Source organism: Pseudorca crassidens, chromosome 8 (assembly GCF_039906515.1).
Source record: "Pseudorca crassidens isolate mPseCra1 chromosome 8, mPseCra1.hap1, whole genome shotgun sequence".
Taxonomy (NCBI): Eukaryota; Metazoa; Chordata; class Mammalia; order Artiodactyla; family Delphinidae; genus Pseudorca; species Pseudorca crassidens.
This window is the reverse complement of record NC_090303.1, coordinates 2,266,759-2,287,490: the sequence shown is the minus strand read 5'-3', so window position 1 is coordinate 2,287,490 and position 20,732 is coordinate 2,266,759. Positions and strand designations below refer to the sequence as shown.

The 20,732-nt window shown below is 49.2% G+C and overlaps 1 protein-coding gene across 7 annotated transcripts; it reads right to left on the bottom strand.

The window, feature by feature from the left end:
- Window positions 1-2,124: 2,124 nt before the first annotated feature.
- C8H7orf57 (chromosome 8 C7orf57 homolog) lies at window positions 2,125-19,101 on the bottom strand. 7 transcript variants are annotated; one of them, XR_010945345.1, is made up of 10 exons: window positions 18,870-19,097; window positions 18,465-18,633; window positions 11,203-11,388; window positions 9,345-9,453; window positions 8,617-8,773; window positions 7,477-7,574; window positions 5,831-6,036; window positions 4,934-4,948; window positions 3,134-3,288; window positions 2,125-3,024 (listed from the first exon to the last, which is right to left on the bottom strand). XR_010945345.1 is itself a non-coding variant. In XM_067745636.1 (9 exons), the coding sequence occupies exons 2-9, from the start codon at window positions 18,517-18,519 to the stop codon at window positions 2,978-2,980; spliced, it is 825 nt and encodes a 274-aa protein (XP_067601737.1). In that variant the 5' UTR covers window positions 18,520-18,633; window positions 18,870-19,101; the 3' UTR covers window positions 2,125-2,977. The 7 variants fall into 7 exon arrangements, 6 of the variants coding, with proteins under 6 accessions (XP_067601737.1, XP_067601736.1, XP_067601733.1 ...); XM_067745636.1 differs by lacking the exon at window positions 3,134-3,288 and having other exon boundaries at window positions 5,831-5,988; window positions 18,870-19,101; XM_067745635.1 differs by lacking the exon at window positions 3,134-3,288 and having other exon boundaries at window positions 18,465-18,656; window positions 18,866-19,097.
- Between the last annotated feature and the right edge of the window lie 1,631 nt (window positions 19,102-20,732).

The following is a 20,732-nucleotide window of genomic DNA, read 5'->3' as shown; positions in this document are numbered from 1 at the left end:
CCACCCAAACATTCAGGAGTGCCCCCAGGCACCTGATGGATGCCACCTGCTGACAGGCTGGCACCCACTGGGCCTTCACCTGCAGGAGTGCTGCGGGCAGATGCACAGGAAAGGGCAGCCCCCCCACCCCCCAGTGTCCCCTCTGGGACATCACACACAGAGGCGCATGAGAGCCCAGGGTTATCCACATGGCTCTGCCTGCAGGCCGTTTTCCACGAGCTTTCTGCCCCATTGCTTTCGCTCTAAACCATTAACTGGTGCTGTCTGTAGTGAATTTTCCCTCATGTGAATTACCCTGGTGCCCTTGGCCGCACTTCGTGCTGGCCGGTGACTTGCTGAACTCATCCCTCACATGCGAACGATGCCCATTGCTGCAGGGGTCGACGAGGGTCAGATGAGATACAAAAGCCTGTTATGATTTTTTTTTTAATGTATTTATTTTTGTCTGCGTTGGGTCTTCATTGCTGCCCGTGGGCTTTCTCTAGTTGCCGCGAGCCAGGGCAGCTCTTCGTTGTGGTGCACGGGCTTCTCATTGCGGTGGCTTCTCTTGTTGTGGAGCATGGGCTCTAGGCGCACAGCCTTCAGTAGTTGCGGCACATGCGCTCAGTAGTTGTGACTCGCGGACTATAGAGTACAGGCTCAGTAGTTGTGGCGCGCGGGCTTAGTTGCTCCGCGGCATGTGGGATCTTCCTGGACCAGGGCTCGAACCCTTGTCCCTTGCATTGTCAAGCAGATTCTTAACCACTGAGCCACCAGGAAGCTCCTCTGCTGCTTTTTAATGTACAATCTGGCCAATTTTTGAAGATGTTTCCTGGGCTCGAGTTAAGCCCTTTGTAGGGTGCGAAGTACCTCATTCTCTTCCGTCATCATATCTGCTCTAATTCCTGACATTTATTTCCACTTTCTTTCCATGGTGCCTTACTTGTTATTGTACTGCTCTGCATTCTCCTCCTTGAAGCTATTCTCCGTCTTTCCTCTCTTCCACTAACTTCTACTTTGCTTTTCATAGAGCGTGACCTCTGGGCCCATTTCAGGCAGATCTCAGGCTCTGTACTAAATCAGTTAACAGAGGTTAGAATCCCAGCTTTCTCCAGGGATGCTGGCTTTCCTATGTGTATCTGGGGCTCCCTTCATGGGCAAGTTGACCACCAAATTGAATATTAGATTTATGAAAGCTGAGAGAATGATTGAGTACAGTGTCAGATATTGTGTCAGGAACCTTGTTGAAACTTATTTTGATTAATCATCATGACAGCGCTTGGATAGGAAGTATCTCCTTTTTATTTATGTATTTATGGATGTATTTAGTGGCCGCACTACATGGCTTGTGGGATGGCCTGTTGGGGCTGGAATCCGTGCCCCCTGCATTGGAAGCGCAGAGTCTTAACCACTGGACCACCAGGGAAGTCCCGGAAGTATCTCCTTTTGATAAAGGAGGAAACCAAGGCTCAGAGCTAAGCTCTGTGAGCTGGGCTGTGTTGAGCCTGTCAGAAAAACATCACGACACTGGAAGGGTGTGTGTGAGTGTGCATGCATGCACATACGTGTGAAAGTACTATTTCGTTAAACACTTCTTTTGCTGGTTTTAACTGACAATTTATATTTAGTATGATCTAGCTATATTTTTGATCTTTTGGCAAAAGTGCTTTACTTCAGAACAATTAGATGGAATGTGCAAATCTTCTGTTTTCATAACGTTTGTTTTCTATTACCAAGCAGAAAGTTAACTGCACGACTGGCTTTTTCAATAACAGACCCCAGGTGCCCTGCATGGAGCCGAGATCTGATCACAGGTCCCTGCCCCAAACTCTGTCCTCTCCCTAAAACCACGGGTTTCTGCTACTCTAATATCCTCAAAATGGATCGAAGGGTCTTAAGCTACTGATACCTGTTCCTGATGGTTTTTTCTTGGGGGGGGGGGTGGCGGGTTGAGAATGAGGTAGGGATTGAAGTAGAGAAAGGAAGGGGGAGGGGAGAAACCAGGGACAGTCGTCACCTTCCTCTAGAGCAGACTCTTTCCCTTCACCGCACGCGCCACTCACGTCCTCTGAGCTGTGTAGTTACCCAACCACATGCATCCATGCGTTCAGTTCAGTATATCGTTTAAAGAATTAATTGAAAACGTTTAGATTTTACGTGAGCAAATGCATGATAAGTTTATTCTGGGAAAGAAGCTAAAACATCTCTGAACTTACTTGGCTCTCTGAAAATCTTCCAGCAGAATATTATTATTTTATGAGTGAATTAAATGTACAAAATATAAAACTACATTTTTATGCTAATTACATATAAATAGCAATGAAATTTATAAACTGAGAGAATTGTCTGAGTAGTAAAACATTTTTGTTAAGACTACTAAATTAAATATTTAAATTAAACATATTTTTACTTAATACAAAATAATAAATGTTCACTATTATGGATTTCAGTTTATGCCAAAAATATTTTCAAACATTTAAAACTAGCAAATGCTACAATGTTTTCATACTAAATGTTTAAAATTTCAAGGCATAATAAATTAATCTGTTTCTTAATATAAACTATTGCACAATATTCTGGAATTAAATACTTTTTGTAACAGAAAAATTATTCCTACAAAGATTACAGGACCAAATAGTGAAAAAGCTTTTGGGTGAGTTATTTCCGGTTAAGAGTCTAAACCGTAGATTTCAACAGAAGTAGTGCCAGTAGAGGCTCACACGCGGGTGGTGACGTCGGCCGAGGGTGGGAAGGAAGTGGCCTGTTCCGAGACCCTGGGATTTCCCAGGCCAGCGAGGCGCAGTGGCGCAAAGCCCATGCGCCTGGCGTCCCAGAGGGATGCAAGAAACAAAACCCAACACTGGCACCATCTACGCAGCAGCGACGTCAAATCTGTTCTAAGATGGATCATTTCGTGAGAATCTATGTTAACAAACTGTAACAGGAGCCTTATAACTATAGCTGTTACATAGGTCCTAGCTGCACATCACAGCGGGGTTTATCTGCGCTCCGCGGGCGCTGAGGCAGTTGGAGGTGCTACTGGACCTGCAGTGCAAAATAAAGATAAGACTTTAAGGGCAAAGAGACAAAAGATGGCGCGTTTTATAAATTAAAAAATTGAACCTATTAATTTTAACTAAAAGAAAACATGCACCTCTGCACCTATTTATAAGGATTGTTACTGAAGTTTACACAAAAGGCTAGTGCACGGTCCTACCCGCAGCCACAAATCGCACGTCGGAAACATCAGCCTCCAACTTGCAGGCGGCTGGTGATCGCTGAGTCAAGCCTGCAAGTGCCGGGAAGGTTCTGCTGACACAGGAGGGCGGAGCTGAACGCGCAGTGGGGCGCGGCCTGGGCAGGGGGGCGGCTCAGCTCCACCGGGCTGTTGCGGCCCCAGGGGATGCTGCCCGGCCCCCACCGTGCACCCCGACACCGCACCCTGCGCACCCGCGTTAACGGTGCCACTCATCTAAAAGGCCAGCTAGCTATCTGGCGTGTCAGAAACACCTCGAGCGGCTGCAAAAATTGCAGTGAAAAATGACAATCCTGCGACAGGTGGAGGGAAAACACACTAAAGAAGCCTTGATGAGGTCCGGACACTTGCAGCGGCCGGCTCGGGTCGGAAAAGGCAAGCTCCGGTGGGCGATTGCTGTTCATCACGTTAAAATCCAGGATGGACAGAGGAGGAGGAACGGGAGACAGAGGGCAGCGAGTGGCCGAGGTCAGCCCCAGCGCGCCGCGGCCGGATCTGAAGTTCTGGGGAGGGCGGGGCGGCACCCGGGCAGTGACACCTCGGCGACCCAGAACATGCGCAGAGGCAGGTCTGCTCAGCCAGACGGTGATTCTTCCAGGTTACAGGGGCTTTACCAAGCCTACTTAGTCTTCCACTAATTTTGAACTGTTAAAAATTTCCTCTGAGATTAAGAGGGTCTTGCTGCTAATTTAAACACGTGGAGTATATAGCACTGCAGTGATTTATTTCCCAGTAGAAAGTGTGTCACCTTAATGTCCAACGACAGTTCCTAGACCAGATCAGATATTTTGGTGGTGGTGAGGTAAATTCTATCTACTTAAGACCATGCAGAAAAACAATACTAAAAACCCTCAGAGACCCTGTGCAGGTGGGTCTCTGTGCCTGGGGCATCTGTATTTATTTATTTATATTTTTTAACATCTTTATTGGAGTATAATTGCTTTACAATGTTGTGTTAGTTTCTGCTGTATAACAAAGTGAATCAGCTATACATATACATATATCCCCATATCCCCTCCCTCTTGCGTCTCCCTCTCTCCCACCCTCCCTATCCCACCCCTCTAGGTGGTCACAAAGCACCAAGCTGATCTCCCTGTGCTATGCAGCTGCTTCCCGCTAGCTATCTATTTTACGTTTGGTAGTGTATATAGGGGCACCTGTATTTAAATTAGAGGCCTCTCCTGGCCTTTCACTTCTTTACCATTATTTAAACCCACATTTCTCACGTAGTGTCTAATAAAATGTATGCCTCTGAAGTAAACTGAAATATGCTTTATCTTGTGTGATATGCATAAAAGAATAATTCTGTTGTAATAATGTAAGTGGTCCTTCTTTTGCTGTCCCCAAACTGTGTTTCTAGAAGTCTGACTTTTTTTTTTCTTTTCTTTTCTTTTTTTTTTGGCCCCTCTGCGCAGCATGCCGATCTTAGTTCCCTGACCAGGGATGGAACTTGTGCCCCCTGCAATGGAAGCGCGGAGTCTTAACTACTGGACCGCCAGGGAAGTCCTAGAACTCTGACTTTTTAAAGACATAGATATCACCAGCTTTTGTAGTTAGAACACGGGTGGTTTGGAGAGGGACCTCACAGGCTTCTGAGATGCATCATCTCCAGATTGAAGAACTATGTCCATCAATTGTTTTTGTGTCTGAGACACTTTTTATACTTGGTTGCAGGTCAGTTTCTCTATAAATACTCACTTGGAGGAGAAGACTCTGTAATAAAGGACAAGTGCATTAGTTGTTCAATTTAATAAAAGAGGCTAATTTTAAAAGAATTACTCTCAATAATTCCTTAAAAATCAGTAAAAGTTTGTATGACTTAAAATGGCATCATGATGACAATGGAGAGAGGGTATCATTAAGACACTGGCCAGGCCAGTGTGGTGCCCACTGGCCTGGAAGATGGGCAGAGCTCATGTTTACAAAACATCACATAAAACACTTGAGATGCTTGAAGAGACACAACACAGCTCCTTCCTCCTTAATCAGAGAAATGGAGCCTCGGAGTGAAAATAAGTTTCCTAAAGGCAAATGGTCAATAAGTTCTAGAGCTACAGAAACTAAATATCATACTCGATAGACCTTAAGATGGACATGGCCCAAAATAAGACTAATTGTCCCTGTGACAGTGACTGTTGAAAATCAAACTAATAAACTTTTTGAACAGCTAATTTCACGGAAATGTCTCAGCTATTCAAAGTTTAATGACAAAGTTTAAGAAATGCTGATAATGGAACAAATTCAAGCTTGAACTGTGAGTTCTTTTCAGGAACTGGGGCTTTATCTGAAGCTGCCTCAGAGAGGACCAAGCATTGCAGGGATCAGAATCTTTTGGACCCAGGAGACTAAAACTGATATCATGTGTGTGGCACAACACATAAAGCATCAGAATTTTTGACAACTAGAATAAAATGTAAAGCCACAGAAATAATGACTTTTGCTATTCATCTGAATAAAGAGGAAAGAAGCACAATATATATTATCCTCATGTGTAACTGTAACCTCAATAACTCTGCAGGTTTTTTATGCGGTTTTTAGATCACTCATTATGATATAGGTAATGAGACAAGGGGTCTCAGGGGCCGTGCACTTCACCTGGGCCTTCCTTGGCGCCTTCCGGAGCCTCCGGGTCTGGGGGCGGCTCGGCGTCCCACGGAGACTGGGACAGAGACGAAGCAGAGGCCTTGGATGTCTGCAGGGTCCTCTTGTCTCGGTCTGCTTGCTGCTGTAACCACTCAGCGTTATATCCATTGCTAATAAGTTTGGAAACGTTTGTGGGTGAACTGATTTTTTGACCAGGCCTCAAAAAGAGAAAAATTAAGTACTTAAGTACAAAGGTGAAGGGTAATCCAGAAGCGTTCTCAGCGAACATACTGATGGTAAATTAGATGCGTTACTGTCCCTGAAGACACAACAGAGATGCTTCTCCCTCTCTCCCTCTATCTCTCTTTCTCAATCTCTCTCCACTTTTAAGCATAAGGAAGTAACCTCCAAGCATCCTTGTACACAGTGAGCGCACACTTAGTTCAGTTTCCAAAACCTTTCTTCAGAACAGCCAAAGAGAAGAATTATTCCAGCATTTCCCAGGGATGCCTTCTTATGAAAGAACCGCCCCTTCCCTGGGGAGGGATGAGTGACTCAGACTCTACCACTTTCAAACAAATTGTTACTTTCTTAATTAGTTCTTCCCTGTTCATGTTAAAGATTATCTGCTGCTTCTTTACACACTTCTGTCTTCTCTCTGTCATTTACATCTTTGCAGACCTTATCATAACCTCCATTAGGAGAGGCGGGGAGATCAGATGTAAAACAGGTGACGCATATCACCTGTGCCCTCCGACCCTTGGGTTTCTTACTTGTAAATCACTCTGTTGTCAAGAGTCTTCCTAATGGCTCTGGCGTGCTCTCTCTCTCTCTCTCTATATATAGATAGATAGATAGATAGATAGATAGATAGATAGATATAGATAGATAGGTAGATATAGAAATATAGATGGATATAGATAGAAAGACATAGAGGTATACAGATATAGATAGATAGATAGATAGTTGATGGATGATAGACAGATATAATTTTTTTGCCCTCCCAGTCTGAGTGTGGTGCTTTCATGGCATTTGTCACACAATGTAACTGATTGATTGCTCCTCCCCCAGCCTCAGTAGAGGAGAAGCAATTGTAAGAAGTAGTCAGACAATTAACAGCATTAATTCTAGCACTACAGTGAGATTCTGGGGACGGGAAGAGAAACAGAAGGCCTCGGGGACCCCCGCTCCAGCTGGGCGAGTAATGAAGTGTCAGGGCGCCTGACAGATGTTCCAGCTGAATGCAGAGCCAAGGACTCACCAGGCGCAGACACCAGGGTTCAGGCCTTGGGGACAGAGAACGTCAGGACTGAGTAGCACACACATGTGGCCCCAAGTTTATAGGGTGAGCTTGGGTGACACAGGCTGACAGAGGAGAGAGCTCAGCTCAGCGCTCAGGGCGGGGGAGGATGGGTCCACAGGGGCCCAGGGGGCACCCAGAGGGAAGGGAAAATGGAAGAGGAGGCCAGTAGACAGGGCCAGGCCATGGGAAGTTGTGCCATTGAAGTCACATCACCACAACCTGCTGCTGGGAAGCGAATACTGTTAGGCCGGCATCAGCATCGTGTATTGGAGCCATGGTTGTCACTGTTGTCACTTGGACCAAAGATCAAACCCAAACCGAATCCAGACCACGCTGGCGCAGCCTGTGCACTTACATGGGGGGAAAGGATAGTTTGCTTCCTGCAGGGTCTTTGGGGCCAAGCGGGGTCCCGGCTTTGCTCGGATACTTGGACTTGATGGCTGGTAGCCTCACCTGTACAGAGAGACACACGATACCCTGACTTAGAAGGGTTTGCTCCCTGCACTTTCTCAGCCCCTGCATGGCTCTGTCAATGGTTTGGCGGCAGTACAGCATCCAGCCTTTTATAGGGCATGGGCACCGTGACCCTGGTTAGCATCCGAAGCCTCTGTTTATTGCTGGGAAGTGTCACCAGGAGCAGCCCGTTCACTGAACATGCCAACCCCCCAGAGCCAGGCTCAGGGCTGGGACAGGGTGTCTTGAGGACAGACAGCCGGCCCGCTGCACGCAGCTGACACTGCACAGTGCTCAACTCTGCAAGCCCCGGAATAAACTTCCAGGGTTTCTCTTCCAAGCAGACACTGCGAAGCGGGCTGGGGTCAGGCGAGGAACCTGCCAGCCAGCGAGGCCGCTCCCCTGTCGTGCGGGGGGAGGGCGGCCAACCTTGCTCATCGTCAGGATCCACTGCCGGTTTTAACATGAACGTCACCAGTTCACCCACAGATCCCCACGTCCCAGGAGCCACGCCAGCCCCATGAACCGAGACACCGCCACCAGAAAGCCACTGACCCGAGATGGCCTTCACAGGGTGCCTTTGAAACAGAAATGCCTTGAAAGTGTGTGTCCTGCAGTCGGTGCTCCTTCAAGGTCAAATACAAATACCCAGGGTTTGCACAGAAGAAAAGCAGCGTCTCCTCTTCCCTTCTTGTCCGTACAGGGTATTCCGGGGAATTTTAACTTAAACCCTTAAACAGAACGGGCTTGTTCAGAAACTGGATAATGTCCTTTCTATCTGGGCAGATGAGAAGTGACGGCCAACCTTCCCAGAGATGAGTGTCAGCTGGTTAAAACACACTCAGTAAAAGGCAATCTTACCTCAAGGGTCGCATTCTTAAGGAGAAGAAGGAAGCTAATTTCCCGTGGCCTCTGGCCTTTTAGCAGATCGAACTTAAGATGCAGATCCCGGGGCCACGGGACACACCCTGCCGACAAGCACATCGCGGGGCGTGCTCCGGGCGGCAAGCAAAACCATGCCATCTAGTGGGGCTCCAGTCACCTTTTTTTTCTCCTTTACCAGTTCCTCTGCCTCTCTTTGCCAAACCGTCTTCATGTCAAAGTCGAAGGGCCCCCTTCTGGACTCGTAGTTGCCACTGGCGTGATCGCGGTTAGACTCTTCATAAACCATGTAATCCGGTATGGACGCAGCGGGGACCCTGCAGAAACGGACGGAAGGGCCCCGGCCCGCGGCTTAGGGCCACCTCCTGACCTCCCCTCTCTGCCTCCCTCCTTCCCCCTCCCCCCGCCCCAGCACCTAGCTCTGACCTTCTCCAGTCCCCGCCCACCCACACCCCCCTCACTTTCTGGGCTCCTGGTTCTGCTAGGATAAAGTCCAGGCCCTTAGCAGAGAAGGAGGGGGAGAGGGAGGGGAGGGGAGGGGAGAGGGAGGGGAGGGGAGGGGAGAGGGAGGGGAGGGGAGGGGAGAGGGAGGGGAGGGGAGGGGAGAGGGAGGGGAGGGGAGAGGGAGGGGAGGGGAGGGGAGAGGGAGGGGAGGGGAGGGGAGAGGGAGGGGAGGGGAGGGGAGAGGGAAGGGCCCTCCGGGATGCAGCGGCGGGGAGAAGCTGGGCAACCAGCCGACCCCCAGCAAGGACGGGACGGAAGAGGGCGCCCAGCCTCCCGGAGACAGTGGGCTGCAGGGAGGCGGCGGGCGGAGAGGCCGGGCGCGGAGGTCAGAGGCTGGGGACGCAGGCCTGGGCGGGGCCGCAACGCGGGGGTCAGGATACTCACTGCCTCCGGTCGGCCGTCGGCGGCTGGCTGTGGTGGACGTACCAGTCTGGCAAGGAGTAGGCCACGGGGGAGCCCTTACTGGTCCCGGGGGCAAAGTGCTTCAACAGATCTCGAGGCCAAAAAGACACGGCTGTGAGCGGCCTGCGCATTACCAGCAGGCAGGTCGCAGCGACGAGGGGACCGGCTCTCCTCCTGGACTCCACTGGGCCGGGGACAGCACGCCGGGGTGTCCGCGGTGTCCTCACCCGCCAGTGCTCGTGCTGCCTGGTGCCCAGAGGACATCCCTCCTGTACCCCTGCCCCGCCGCAGGCCACCTCCTCCCTGTCTCTGGGGGGGAGGGGGAGGGGTCCTTGCCCCAGGGCGGTATCTGCGGGGACAGAACTCCTCGGGCCCCCCGGGGGGCTGCGCCCTGGCTCCTCTCTCTGGCCAGGACAGTCTGCTCTCCACCCCCCACGCGGCAGTTCTGGGGTGAGCCGCCCCCTCCAGGTTTCCGGTGGGAAGCGGGGCACCGGCCCCTCTAAATCCTGGGGGCAGGGGGAGTGTTAACCGGTGCCCCGCTTGGAGCCAGGCTGAGAGGGTCAGAGACGCGCTCAGGCTCTAGCTCCCGCCGACCCCCCGACTTGCTGCCAGGTCTTCGTCCCCCTCCCCCGGCTTGAGGGCTTTTCCCAGGCAGGGGTCAGTCAGGCGGGGAAGCGGGAGCGACTAGTCTTGCCTGCTAAGCGGGCGCGACGGCCAGCATCGACTGTTCGACGGTTCTTACTATTAGAAAGACATGTATAACTTTTTTCTTTTTTGAACTTTCCATTTTTAAATATTTCAGACTTAGACAAAAGGTCCAAAAAATGGTATGAATTCCCCTAAACCCTTCACCCAGATTCCTCAAATGCTGCGTTTTGTTTCCCATTTGCTTTATTGCTCTTTCTCTCTCTCTCTCTCTCCCCCCCCCACCCATTAGTATTGTCACTGTCATTGCTGTTTGGGGGACCGTTTGGGAGGCTTCCAGAGACAGTTATGACATAAGCACAGTGTAGTGATCAAAATCAGGAAATTAGTGTGATGCAATCCTTTTATCCAGTTTACAGATCTTGTTCAGATTCTGCCAGCAGTCCCACTAATGTCCTAACTGGTGGCTGGGGAGTGGGGAGGTGGTGGACCTTCTGTGCTTTACACGCAGTGAATCACATGGTCTGTTCCGGGCTTTTGACCATTAAAGCCAGGTGCTGCCCTCTGCCATGTCGCCCACTCTCCCCGTGACAATCTCCACAGCAGGAACAGGGGTCAGAAAGAGAGAAAGGTCAGCGTTTCTCAGGCTCGTTCACCACAAAGGCCAGCCAGAAGATGTGCTAGATAGATGTGACTCCTAACTTGACCAGCAACTTTAATTAGCACAGCTGAACAGGCCTTTCTCAGTTACATCATGGGTAAAAGTGTGGTGTTCATAAACATCACCATGGACACTCATCCCTGGCCTCCCATTACCAAGAAGATATTAATACACAGGATGAGGGATGATGAGACAGAGCAACAGGAACAAAGATGCTTCACAGGCGACTGGGGAAGGGGTGGCCCTGAGCTGGGCGACTGCAGTGCAGAGACAGAGACTGCAGCTAGACAGGGAGTCACCACAGGGGTGTCACTCAGAAGGAAAATCCCAGTTCGGTGAACTCACAGCCTAGTAGGTCTTTCCCATAAACGGCAGCACGCCCCTGAAGAGTCTGCACCCTGAACTGTATCCATTGACCTGGACTTCCTACGGCCTTGGGCAAAGCTCATACACTTCACATATTTTTACAGGGAGGACACAATGACCAGACGACCGTGTCACTCCCGCCACAAAGCACAAGCCTGCAGTGCTTACCGGGCTGGCCACCTTGCTTCGCCAGCTTCACGTACTCTGAGTCCGTTTCCTTCACCAAGCACCTTCGTGCCCCGGGCGTGTGCCCACTGGGGGCTGCCCTCAGGTCACTGAGGCCTGGGATCTGGGACGCTGGCGGGGCATCCACGGCTTTCTCAGACTGCTTCACAGGAAGGTGGTAATACCAATCTAGGGAAGAGGAGGCCAAGGGTCAGGTCATTACTTACGGAATCCAGGCTGGTTTGGTCCACTGCTCAGAAGATAACTACACCAGGGAGGGCGTCACACCCTCCCAGGACACCAGAAGAGGACATCAACATGGGGCACCAGCACAGGTGAAACTGCCCTCTTGTAAATGCCTGTCACCCGAGGCATAACCCTGCCAGTCGTGTAGTTAACAGTCCCTAAAGGCCACGAGCAGCAGCCACGGCGCCCAGCAGATGACAAGCACCTTCTAGAAGGCCTGCTGGCCCCTCTGCTGCTGGCTGCCCCTCTGTCCCAAAGCAGTGAGAGCAGAGCCCTTCCCTGGGGCTTTTAGCCTCCCAGTGAGATATCCAAATCCCCTACATGTGCAGCTCTCTCTCTTCTCCTTCAATCCTCCATAAATTGGGACTAGACTGCATTTCCGGGAGTGCACATTCCTGAAAGATCCCAAAGCACTGAAAACGTGGGCAAGCCTCTGGACTATGTGACCAAATGTTAGCCAAGATTTGATCAACTTAGAACTTTAAAAACACTGAGATATCTTGATAAAAACTCTTACCAAAGTGGGCACAGAGGGACCATATCTCAACATAATAAAAGCTATTTATGACAAACCCACAGCCAGCATGATACTCAATGGTAAAAAGCTGAAAGCCTTCCCACTAAACTCTGGAACAAGACAAGGATGCCCACTCTCACCACTTCTATTCAACATAGTATTAGAAGTCCTAGCCACAGCAATCAGACAAGAAAAAGAAATAAAAAGTTTTCAAATTGGTAGGGAAGAGGTAAAATTGTCATTATATGCAGATGAAATGATACTATATATAGAAAACCCTAAAGACTCCACACAAAAACTACTAGAACTGATAAATGAATTCAACCAGGTAGCAGGATACAAGATTACAGAAATCTGTTGCATTTCTTTACAGTAACAATGAAATATCAGAAAGGGAAAGTAAAAAAAAAAAAAAATCCCTTTTAAAATCACATCAAAAAGACAAAAAAAAAAAAAAAAACTTAGGAATAAACCTGACCAAGGAGGCAAAAGACTTATATGCTGAGAACTATAAAACATTGATAAAGAAAACTGAAGATGATTCAAAGAAATGGAAAGATATCCCATGCTCTTGGGTTGGAAAAATTAATACAGTAAGTTCCCTACATATGAACCTTTAAGTTGCACACCTTCAAAGATGTGAACATGCATCTGGTTCCAGCAAGGAACCAGAACCTGTGCCATCAACATCAGGCATGAGTGAAATTGCAGCTTGCCCTCCAACTCCTGTTGCTCATGATCCTTCAGCTCTACCATCTCCCACCTCCTCTCCATCCTCCAGTCAGTAATTCTTCTTGCCTGTTAACTGGATGCCAGCCCCTGGATGCCAGCTGTTGTACTGTACTTTTCAAGGTACTGTACTGTATGATTAAAAATATTTTCTTTACTTTTTGTTTGTTTTTTATGTATTATTTGTGTTAAAAGTATTATAAACCTATTACAATACAGTACTATATAGCCGATTGTGTTATTTGGGTACATAGGCGAACTTTGTTGGACTTATGAACAAATTGGACTCTCAGAACGGAACTTGTTTGTATGTAGGGGACTTACTGTATTGTTAAAATGGCCATACTACCCAAAGCAATCTACAGCTTTAACATGATGCCTATCAAATTACCCATGACATTTTTCACAGAACTAGAACAAATAATCCTAAAATTTATATAGGACCACAAAAGACCCAGAATTGCCAAAGCAATAATGAGGAAAAAGAAAAAGCTGGAGACATAACTGTTCCAGACTTCAGATGAAATTACAAAGCTACAGTAATCAAAACAGTGTGGTATTGGCACAAAACCAGACCTACAGATCAGTGGAACAGAATAAAGAGCCCAGAAATAAACCCACACACCTAGGGTCAATTAATCTGTGACAAAGGAGGCAAGAATATACAATGAGGAAAAGACAGTCTCTTTAGCAAGTGGTGTTGGGAAAGTTGGACAGCCACATGTAAATAAATGAAGTTAGAACACTCTCTCTCTCACACACAAAAATAAACTCAAAATGGCTTAAAGACTTAAATATAAGACATGATGCCATAAAACTCCTAGAAGAGAACATAGGCAAAACATTCTCTGACATAAATCGTAGCAACATTTTCTTACGTCAGTCTCCCAAGGCAATAGAAATAAAAGCAAAAATAAACAAGCGGGACCTAATCAAACTTATAAGCTTTTGAATAGAAAAGGAAATCTAAGCAAAACGAAAAGACAACCTATGGACTGGGAGAAAATATTTGCAAACTATGTGATGGACAAGGGCTTAATGTCCAAAATATACAAACAGCTCATACAACTCAATAACAAAAATCTAAACAATCCAATCAAAACATGGGCAGAAAACCTAAATAAACATTTAGAAGACACACAGGTGGCCAATAGGCAAATGAAAAGATGCTCAACATCACTAATTATTAGAGAAATGCAAATCAAAACTACAATGAGTTATCACCTCACAACAGTCAGAATAGCCATCATCAAAAAGTCTACAAATAATAAATGCTGGGGACTGCCCTCGTGGTGCAGTGGTTAAGAATCCACCTGTCAGTGCAGAGGACACGGGTTCGAGCCCTGGTCCAGGAAGATCCCACAACTAAGCCAATGTGCCACAACTATTGAGCCTGTGTTCTAGAGCCCACAAGCCACAACTACTGAGCCCTCGTGCCACAACTACTGAAGCCGCGCTCTGCAACAAGAGAAGCCACTGCAATGAGAAGCCCGCACACCACAACGAAGAGTAGCCTCTGCTCACCACAACTAGAGAAAGCCCACGCACAGCAACAAAGACCCAATGCAGCCAAAAATTAATTAATTAATTAATTTAAAAAATAATAAATGCTGGAGAGGGTGTGGAGAAAAGGGAACCCATCTACACTGTTGGTGGGAATGTATATTGGTGTAGCCACTATGGAGAACACTATGGAGTTTCCTTAAAAGAATTAAAATAGAGCTACCATATGATCCTGCAATCCCACTCTTGGGCATGTATCCGGAAAAGATGAAAACTCTAATTCAAAAAGATACAGGCACCCCGATGTTCATAAGCAGCACTATTTACAATAGCCAGGACATGGAAGCAACCTAAATGTCCATCAACAGATGAATGGATAAAGAAGATGTGGCACATATATACAATGGAATATTACTCAGCCATAAAAAAGAATGAAATAATGCCATCTGCAGCAACATGGATGGACCTAGAGATTATCATACGAAGTGAAGTAAGTCAGAGTCAGACAGAGAAAGACAAATACCACATATATCACTTATATGTGGAATCAAAAAAAAGATACAAATGAGCTTATTTACAAAACAGAAATAGACTCACAAACATAGAAAACAAACTTATGGTTACCAAAGAGGAAAGGTGGGTGGGAGGGATAAATTAGGCAGTTGAGATTCACATATATACATTACTATATATAAAATAGATAATCTATCATGACCTACTGTATAGCACAGGGAACTCTACTAAATATTTACCTATAATGGAAAAGAATATGAAAAAGAATAGATATATATTGATAAGTGAATCACTTTACTGTACACCAGAAACTAACACAATATTGTGGATCAACTATACTCCAATTGGAAAAACAAACAAACAAACACTGAACCAGAAGTAAGAGCCTAACTGAACAGGTTTGCTAATTTGACAGGAGCAGAAAGATGCAGGACTGCGTGCCGCCATCAGGGAGGCTTCACTGGCAAACAATGTTATCTGAACCCCACCGCTTTCCTTTTGCTTGAGGCCAAAGCGGGACGAGTCGTCAGACAGGAAAGGAGAGCAGCACTCAGGAGGGTGGCTGAACGGGGCGGGGCAGGGGGGGCGGGGCTTTGTCCCGGGCATCCTCATGCTGTGGGAAGCGTCTGGGGCCGCAGATTGGCAGGGGTGGGCTGCGCGTGGCTTCCATGGAAACATCAAGTCTGGTCCCACAAGGGTGAAGCGCGGTGTGTAGATAAAGCTGTGGGATTTCTAGGGGAGAGGGTCCCGTGAAGAGGAGGGTGGGAGGACAAACGGGGGTGGTGAATGAAGGCAAGCTTGCTCCCTGCCCTCCGTCCCCATCGATCTGAATCCCCCGCCCCACCCAGCGTGGCCACGGGTGGGGGGGGGCGGTGTGTGTGTGAGCTGAACTGGTCTTGTCAGAGCCCTGAGGCCCCCTCAGTGGGCACCTAAGTCACAGCCCTGCAGGCTGCTTTGTGACCACCTGTGAGGGTCCCTGCCAGGAGCGAGAGGTGTGGGCAGAAGCCCAGGGACCTGTAGTGATCAGGCCCACTTATGGCTCCACAGAGAGAAGACCCTGGGACACTCGGGCTCTTGGTGTGCTGGTGACTCTTTGTGTCAGAAACTGATTAACCGCATGTCCAAATATAAGAACAAATATCCCAGCTGATTGAAAACTTTGGACACAAAATCCAGGAGTGTGAGATAAGAAAGATGCCACTATCATAGCACAAGTAACTCTTGCATTTACGAGCTTACTGGAACCAGCTGTCAAAAATGCATGGCGTTCAGGGAATTCCCTGGCAGTCCAGTGGTTAGGACTCTGAACTCTCATTGACGAGGGCCCAGGTTCAATCCCTGGTCGGGGAACTAAAATCCCACAAGCTGTGCGTCGTGGCCAAAAAAAAAAAAAAAAAAAAAAAAAAGCATGGCATTCAGGGTCTAACATAGCACTGGCTCCTGGCAGGTGTGAAGGTAATTTTCTGTGTCGCCTTAGCTAGGCCACAGTTCCCAGATGTTTAGTCCGGCACGTTACTGTGAAGGTGCTTTTTAGAGGAGATTAACAGTCAAATCAATAGACTCTGACTAAAGCAGGTAAGTCTCCCTAACGTCGGTGGGCCTGATGCCATCAGTTCAATGATTTAGGAGAAAAGACTGAGGTCTCCTGAAGAGGAAGGAATTCAGCCCCCAGACAGCCTTTGGACTCAGGACTGCAGCATCAGCCCTTCCCTGGGTCTCCGGCCTGCAGATTTTGGACCTGCCTGCTACACATCTGTGTGAGCCAATTCCTTAAAATAAATGAATCTCCCCGTCAATCTCCCTCCCTCTCTCTCTCTCTCTCTCTCTCTCTCTCTCTCCACACACACACACACACACACACACACACATCGCTGGGCTACGGAGAACCCCGACTGGTACAGTAGGAGCACAGGAAGGCGGCGCTGAATAGATCCCTTTACACAAGCACACATGGTTCCCAGGAACAAGAAGTCACCGTCCTCTGAAGCTAAAAGTTAGCCACCCAGTCTGTATTTGGAACTAAAGCTACTTCATTGCATGACAATGAATGTTCATGGGAAATCTTTTATATATCTAAAGAACAGTAATTAGATGAACAGTATAGTGGAAACACTATAGTTTTGAAAATGAGAAACCACCCCCTGGGAAAGCTTTAAAGAAGTGTGCCCAAGCTCACAGAGAAGAAATTTAAGAGCTAGGAGGATGGGTAGGACCATCTTATCTGATTGTATTCAGCGCAAATATTTTCCTTTAGAGGGAAGGCATTCGGTTCCAGCTTTATTTTTCCTCTCTGTGTTTTGATTACTAATTAATCCACAGAGAACAGAGTGGCTTCTACTTCTCAGTACTGGAAGTTTTGGGCAGGCACTGAGCTCTAACCTAGCTGGCTGTTTATCACTGCGTGCCCTGCTCAGAGAGCCAGCACACGAGTCACTGTGAACCAACTGTCACCACACACACACACACACACACACACACACACACAGGGTTAAAGGAACGAGAACTGTCTTGTCCTCAAACATTATCAGTACTTGTATGGCGCCAGATCACTTAACTACCATGTAGATTCCTTTACGGGCTCCCTTGTCCCCTCGCGTGCTTGCTTCATCCATAAGGAGCCAGGCTCAGAGAGACCGCAAAGGGACTCAGCCCCGCAGCTCTCTGGTGTCTGAGGGCACATCCCACGGGGCTCTGGAGCCCGGCCTTTGGGCCGCCGCGGCCTTGGAGAACAGGGCAGCCTCCTGAAACTCTGAGCCTCGGCTTCCTCACCTATAAACCAGGGCTAAGGGCCCCTCGGCAGGTTGTTCTGAAGTTCAGTGTTAGTGTGACAGTGTTTAGCAGAGCACCTGGCGAGTGTCGCCGTCTTCTGCGCTGCTCACACGGGGAGGCCACACACTAAGGCACTGAGACGTCAGACCCAGGCTGAGAGCCCACCATGGAGACAGACACCCAGGCCTCGTGTCCCCTGCCCCATTCCCAGCACAGCCACGGACCCACCCATAGTGGCCACAGCAGAGCTCCAGGCAAGAAGCATGTTGAGACTGTGAAGAAGACCACACTTGGTCCCTCTGCCCGCAGCCCCCCTGCCAGCCCTCACCCTGCCTTTCCCAGCCGAGCTCTGGGGCTCTCTTCTCCTCCCTCCTTCTCCAGCCCTTCTCCAGATGAGGCAGCATAAAAATCAAGGCAAAATCAGACTCCAGCACCCAGGTCTTCCTCCTTCCCTTCTTCCAGTTTCACAGTGACAAGCCCAGTGCCATCGGAGCCTCCACAAGAGGCTTGTTTCCTGTGTCCCACTGCTTAAAGCAGGAGACATAGTTACCCTGGTTGGGGTCTAAATTAGGAGCAAGAGATAGGTGATCAATGAAATACATGGGGATGCAGCTGAAAATGAAAGTGCCCAAGCCAACATACAGGGAGACCCTTGTGAGACTTACACAGGGTTGCTGTTACAGAGAAATTTTCAGAGACGCTATCGCTCCAAAAACTGAGGCGCTCCAACAGCAGTGGGTAGCCTGGCTTTCTTTTGTTGAATATAGGGAAAAAAACAAACAAGCAAACTAACAAACCTAGTTTCCCCCCCCATGCTACCCTTTAAGCCTTGCTTCCACACTGGGGCATAGGGGCAGTGCGCAGCTTTCTCTGAGGGTACCCCGTGTTGTCCTGTCCCCTCCCGGCAGCCCCCGCTGGTGTGAGCCAGTCCAGCCGAGCCAGTCCAGCCGCAGAGCAAACGCGGGTTTCCTCTCCTCGGGTCACTCACCGCAGGGAGCATAGCGGCTTGCGGCGCCGTGCAGCTCCTTGCTCGTGTTCCTCATGCCGGGAGACACGCTGGACCGGCTGTTCTCTGTTCTCGGGTGAACCAGGAACCGACGCGGGGGTTGAGCTGCAGAGGCCGGGTCCCTGTTCCTGCTCTGTCTGTCCTCCTCCACCTGACAGGTATGCAGGCGTCTCACTATTCGGGACATGCGGTCAAGTCCAGGCAGGGTATACATCAGGGGCACATCCACACGGGTATACAGCAGGGACACGTCCAGGCAGGGTATACAGCAGGGGCACACACACGCCGAGTAGACAGCAGGTCCCGAGGTACCCCGCCCCCGGCCCGGATGACGGGCGGCCCCCTCCCTGCCCGGACCCCACTGGCCGTCTGACCCCGCTCACCTGCCGGCCTAGGGTCTGGGTGATTGCCACCTGCAGCGTCCGAGGCCACTCTGTTCCAGCGGGCGGCTGGGACCAACCCCAAACTCTCAGCGCGGCGCGGAACCACAGCAACCCGCGTCGCCGGGGCAACGGCCTGGGCCAACCGGCGGTCACAGCGGGAGCAGCGGCAGCCAATCGGGGCAGTGTGAGGGGCCGCAGCCGGCCAGTCAGCTCCAGGGGCAGAACTCGGGCTCCTACTACCAACTGCCCGGCGCCGGTGCGTCACCTCGGTGCTGGCCTGGGCGTGGCCGCGCTGGTGGCCGGGCGAGGCCTCAGGGCGTGGCGGGGACGTGACTGCGCTGCTGACAGAGGCGTTGCCTCGGTGCTGGCCTGGGCTAGGCGGCGCTGCTGGCGGGGCGAGGCATGGGGCGTACTGGGGACGAGGCCGGCCTCAGAGTTCTGGTGCGCCCTCCCCTCCCTGCCGTCCAAGAAATTCGACAGAGATTTTCTTGTCAACCTCCCATTCATTTAATGCATTAAAAAAAAACGAGGACAGGGCTTCCCTGGTGGCGCAGTGGTTAAGAAGACATCTGCCAATGCAGGGGACACGGGTTCGAGCCCCGGTCCGGGAAGATCCCACATGCCGCGGAGCAACTAAGCCCATGCGTCACAACTACTGAGCCTGCGCGCTAGAGCCCGCGAGCCACAACTACTGACGACCGCATGCCTAGAGCCCCTGGTCCACAACAAGAGAAGCCACTGCAATGAGAAGCCCGTGCACCCCAAAGAAGAGTAGCCCTGCTCTCTGCAACTAGAGAAAGCCCATGCACAGTAACGAAAACCCAACGCAGCCAAAAATAAATATTAATTAATTATTTTTTAAAAAGGACAAATAAGTACCTGGGAAAACTCAGCACACAGCCATTTCTGCCAACTGTGTATCAGTAGTAAAATTACCGTGTAAACGTCTTCCACACACTTTATTTTTTCAGTATTTCTGGTTTGGAAATTGAGAGATCCTTTAAAAAAAAGTCTTTGGCGGTGTTTCCTCGGAACAGTGTTCAAAGTCCCAACGCTTGACTTCAGTGCGAACTTTTGTCCCACCTGGATTCGGTCTCTGTTGTGAGTCGTGCTCCCCACTCTGCTCCGTGAGCCCAGAGGCCGCAGCAGGGGCCACAACGTGGTCATCGGACAGAATGATGGAGAGGACTAGCCGCTGGAGACCCTGTGGTTCCCACCACCCGGGCAGTAGTATGGAGCTAAGGTTTTCTTTAGCAGTAAAAAGAAAAATCAAAATGTCTTTAAAGGTCGTCATTTGGCAACTTGAATTAAACAAGGTGCTGCTTCTGCTACACAGGTAAAGCCCTAGAAATCTAGCAGAAGACAGGTGATGTATGAATTGGGTAACGAGAGGATAACTCTTGTGATGGGAATTAACCCTAACTGAGGTTTATCCAGCTCTCATGTAATATTTTCAGGATCCTCAGCTGGCCCAGTCTTGAAAGTAATCACGACTTTGTTTTTCAATGTCAAATGTTTGTTCCACTGCAGGTAGAGGCACGTAGACTGTCACTAAGAATAACAGGGCTTCCTTTTGTATAAGTCACAGCATTGTTTGCCCAGAGATTAGGGTTAGTGAGAGGATGGTGTCTGGGAACCAGGAGTAGGTTCTCACCAGACCTGCTGCAGCCTCCAGAACAGGGAGAAGTGCATTCCTGCTGTTTATAAATCACCCAGTCTGTGGCCTTCATCATGGCCTAAGACAAAGGCTTTGCATCATGTTTAGGATTTCAGGAGGAACTGGCTTTTAGAACTATGTTTGGATCATTCATCTGAACCAGAAGTTCCCATAGCTTTCACAGCTTTGAAACTGTTGCACCTGGAGACT

Bases quoted from the DNA above. Each gene is read 5' to 3' on its own strand.
- C8H7orf57 (XM_067745630.1), bottom strand. From the start codon at position 18,696: ATGTATACCCTGCCTGGACTTGACCGCATGTCCCGAATAGTGAGACGC. The intron at 9,454-11,202 runs GTAAGCACTGCA...TTTGGCCTCGAG, and splicing joins GAAGCAAGGTGGCCAGCCCG to ATCTGTTGAAGCACTTTGCC. The intron at 7,575-8,616 runs GTGACTGGAGCC...CTCTCTGTACAG, and splicing joins TGGTAAAGGAGAAAAAAAAG to GTGAGGCTACCAGCCATCAA.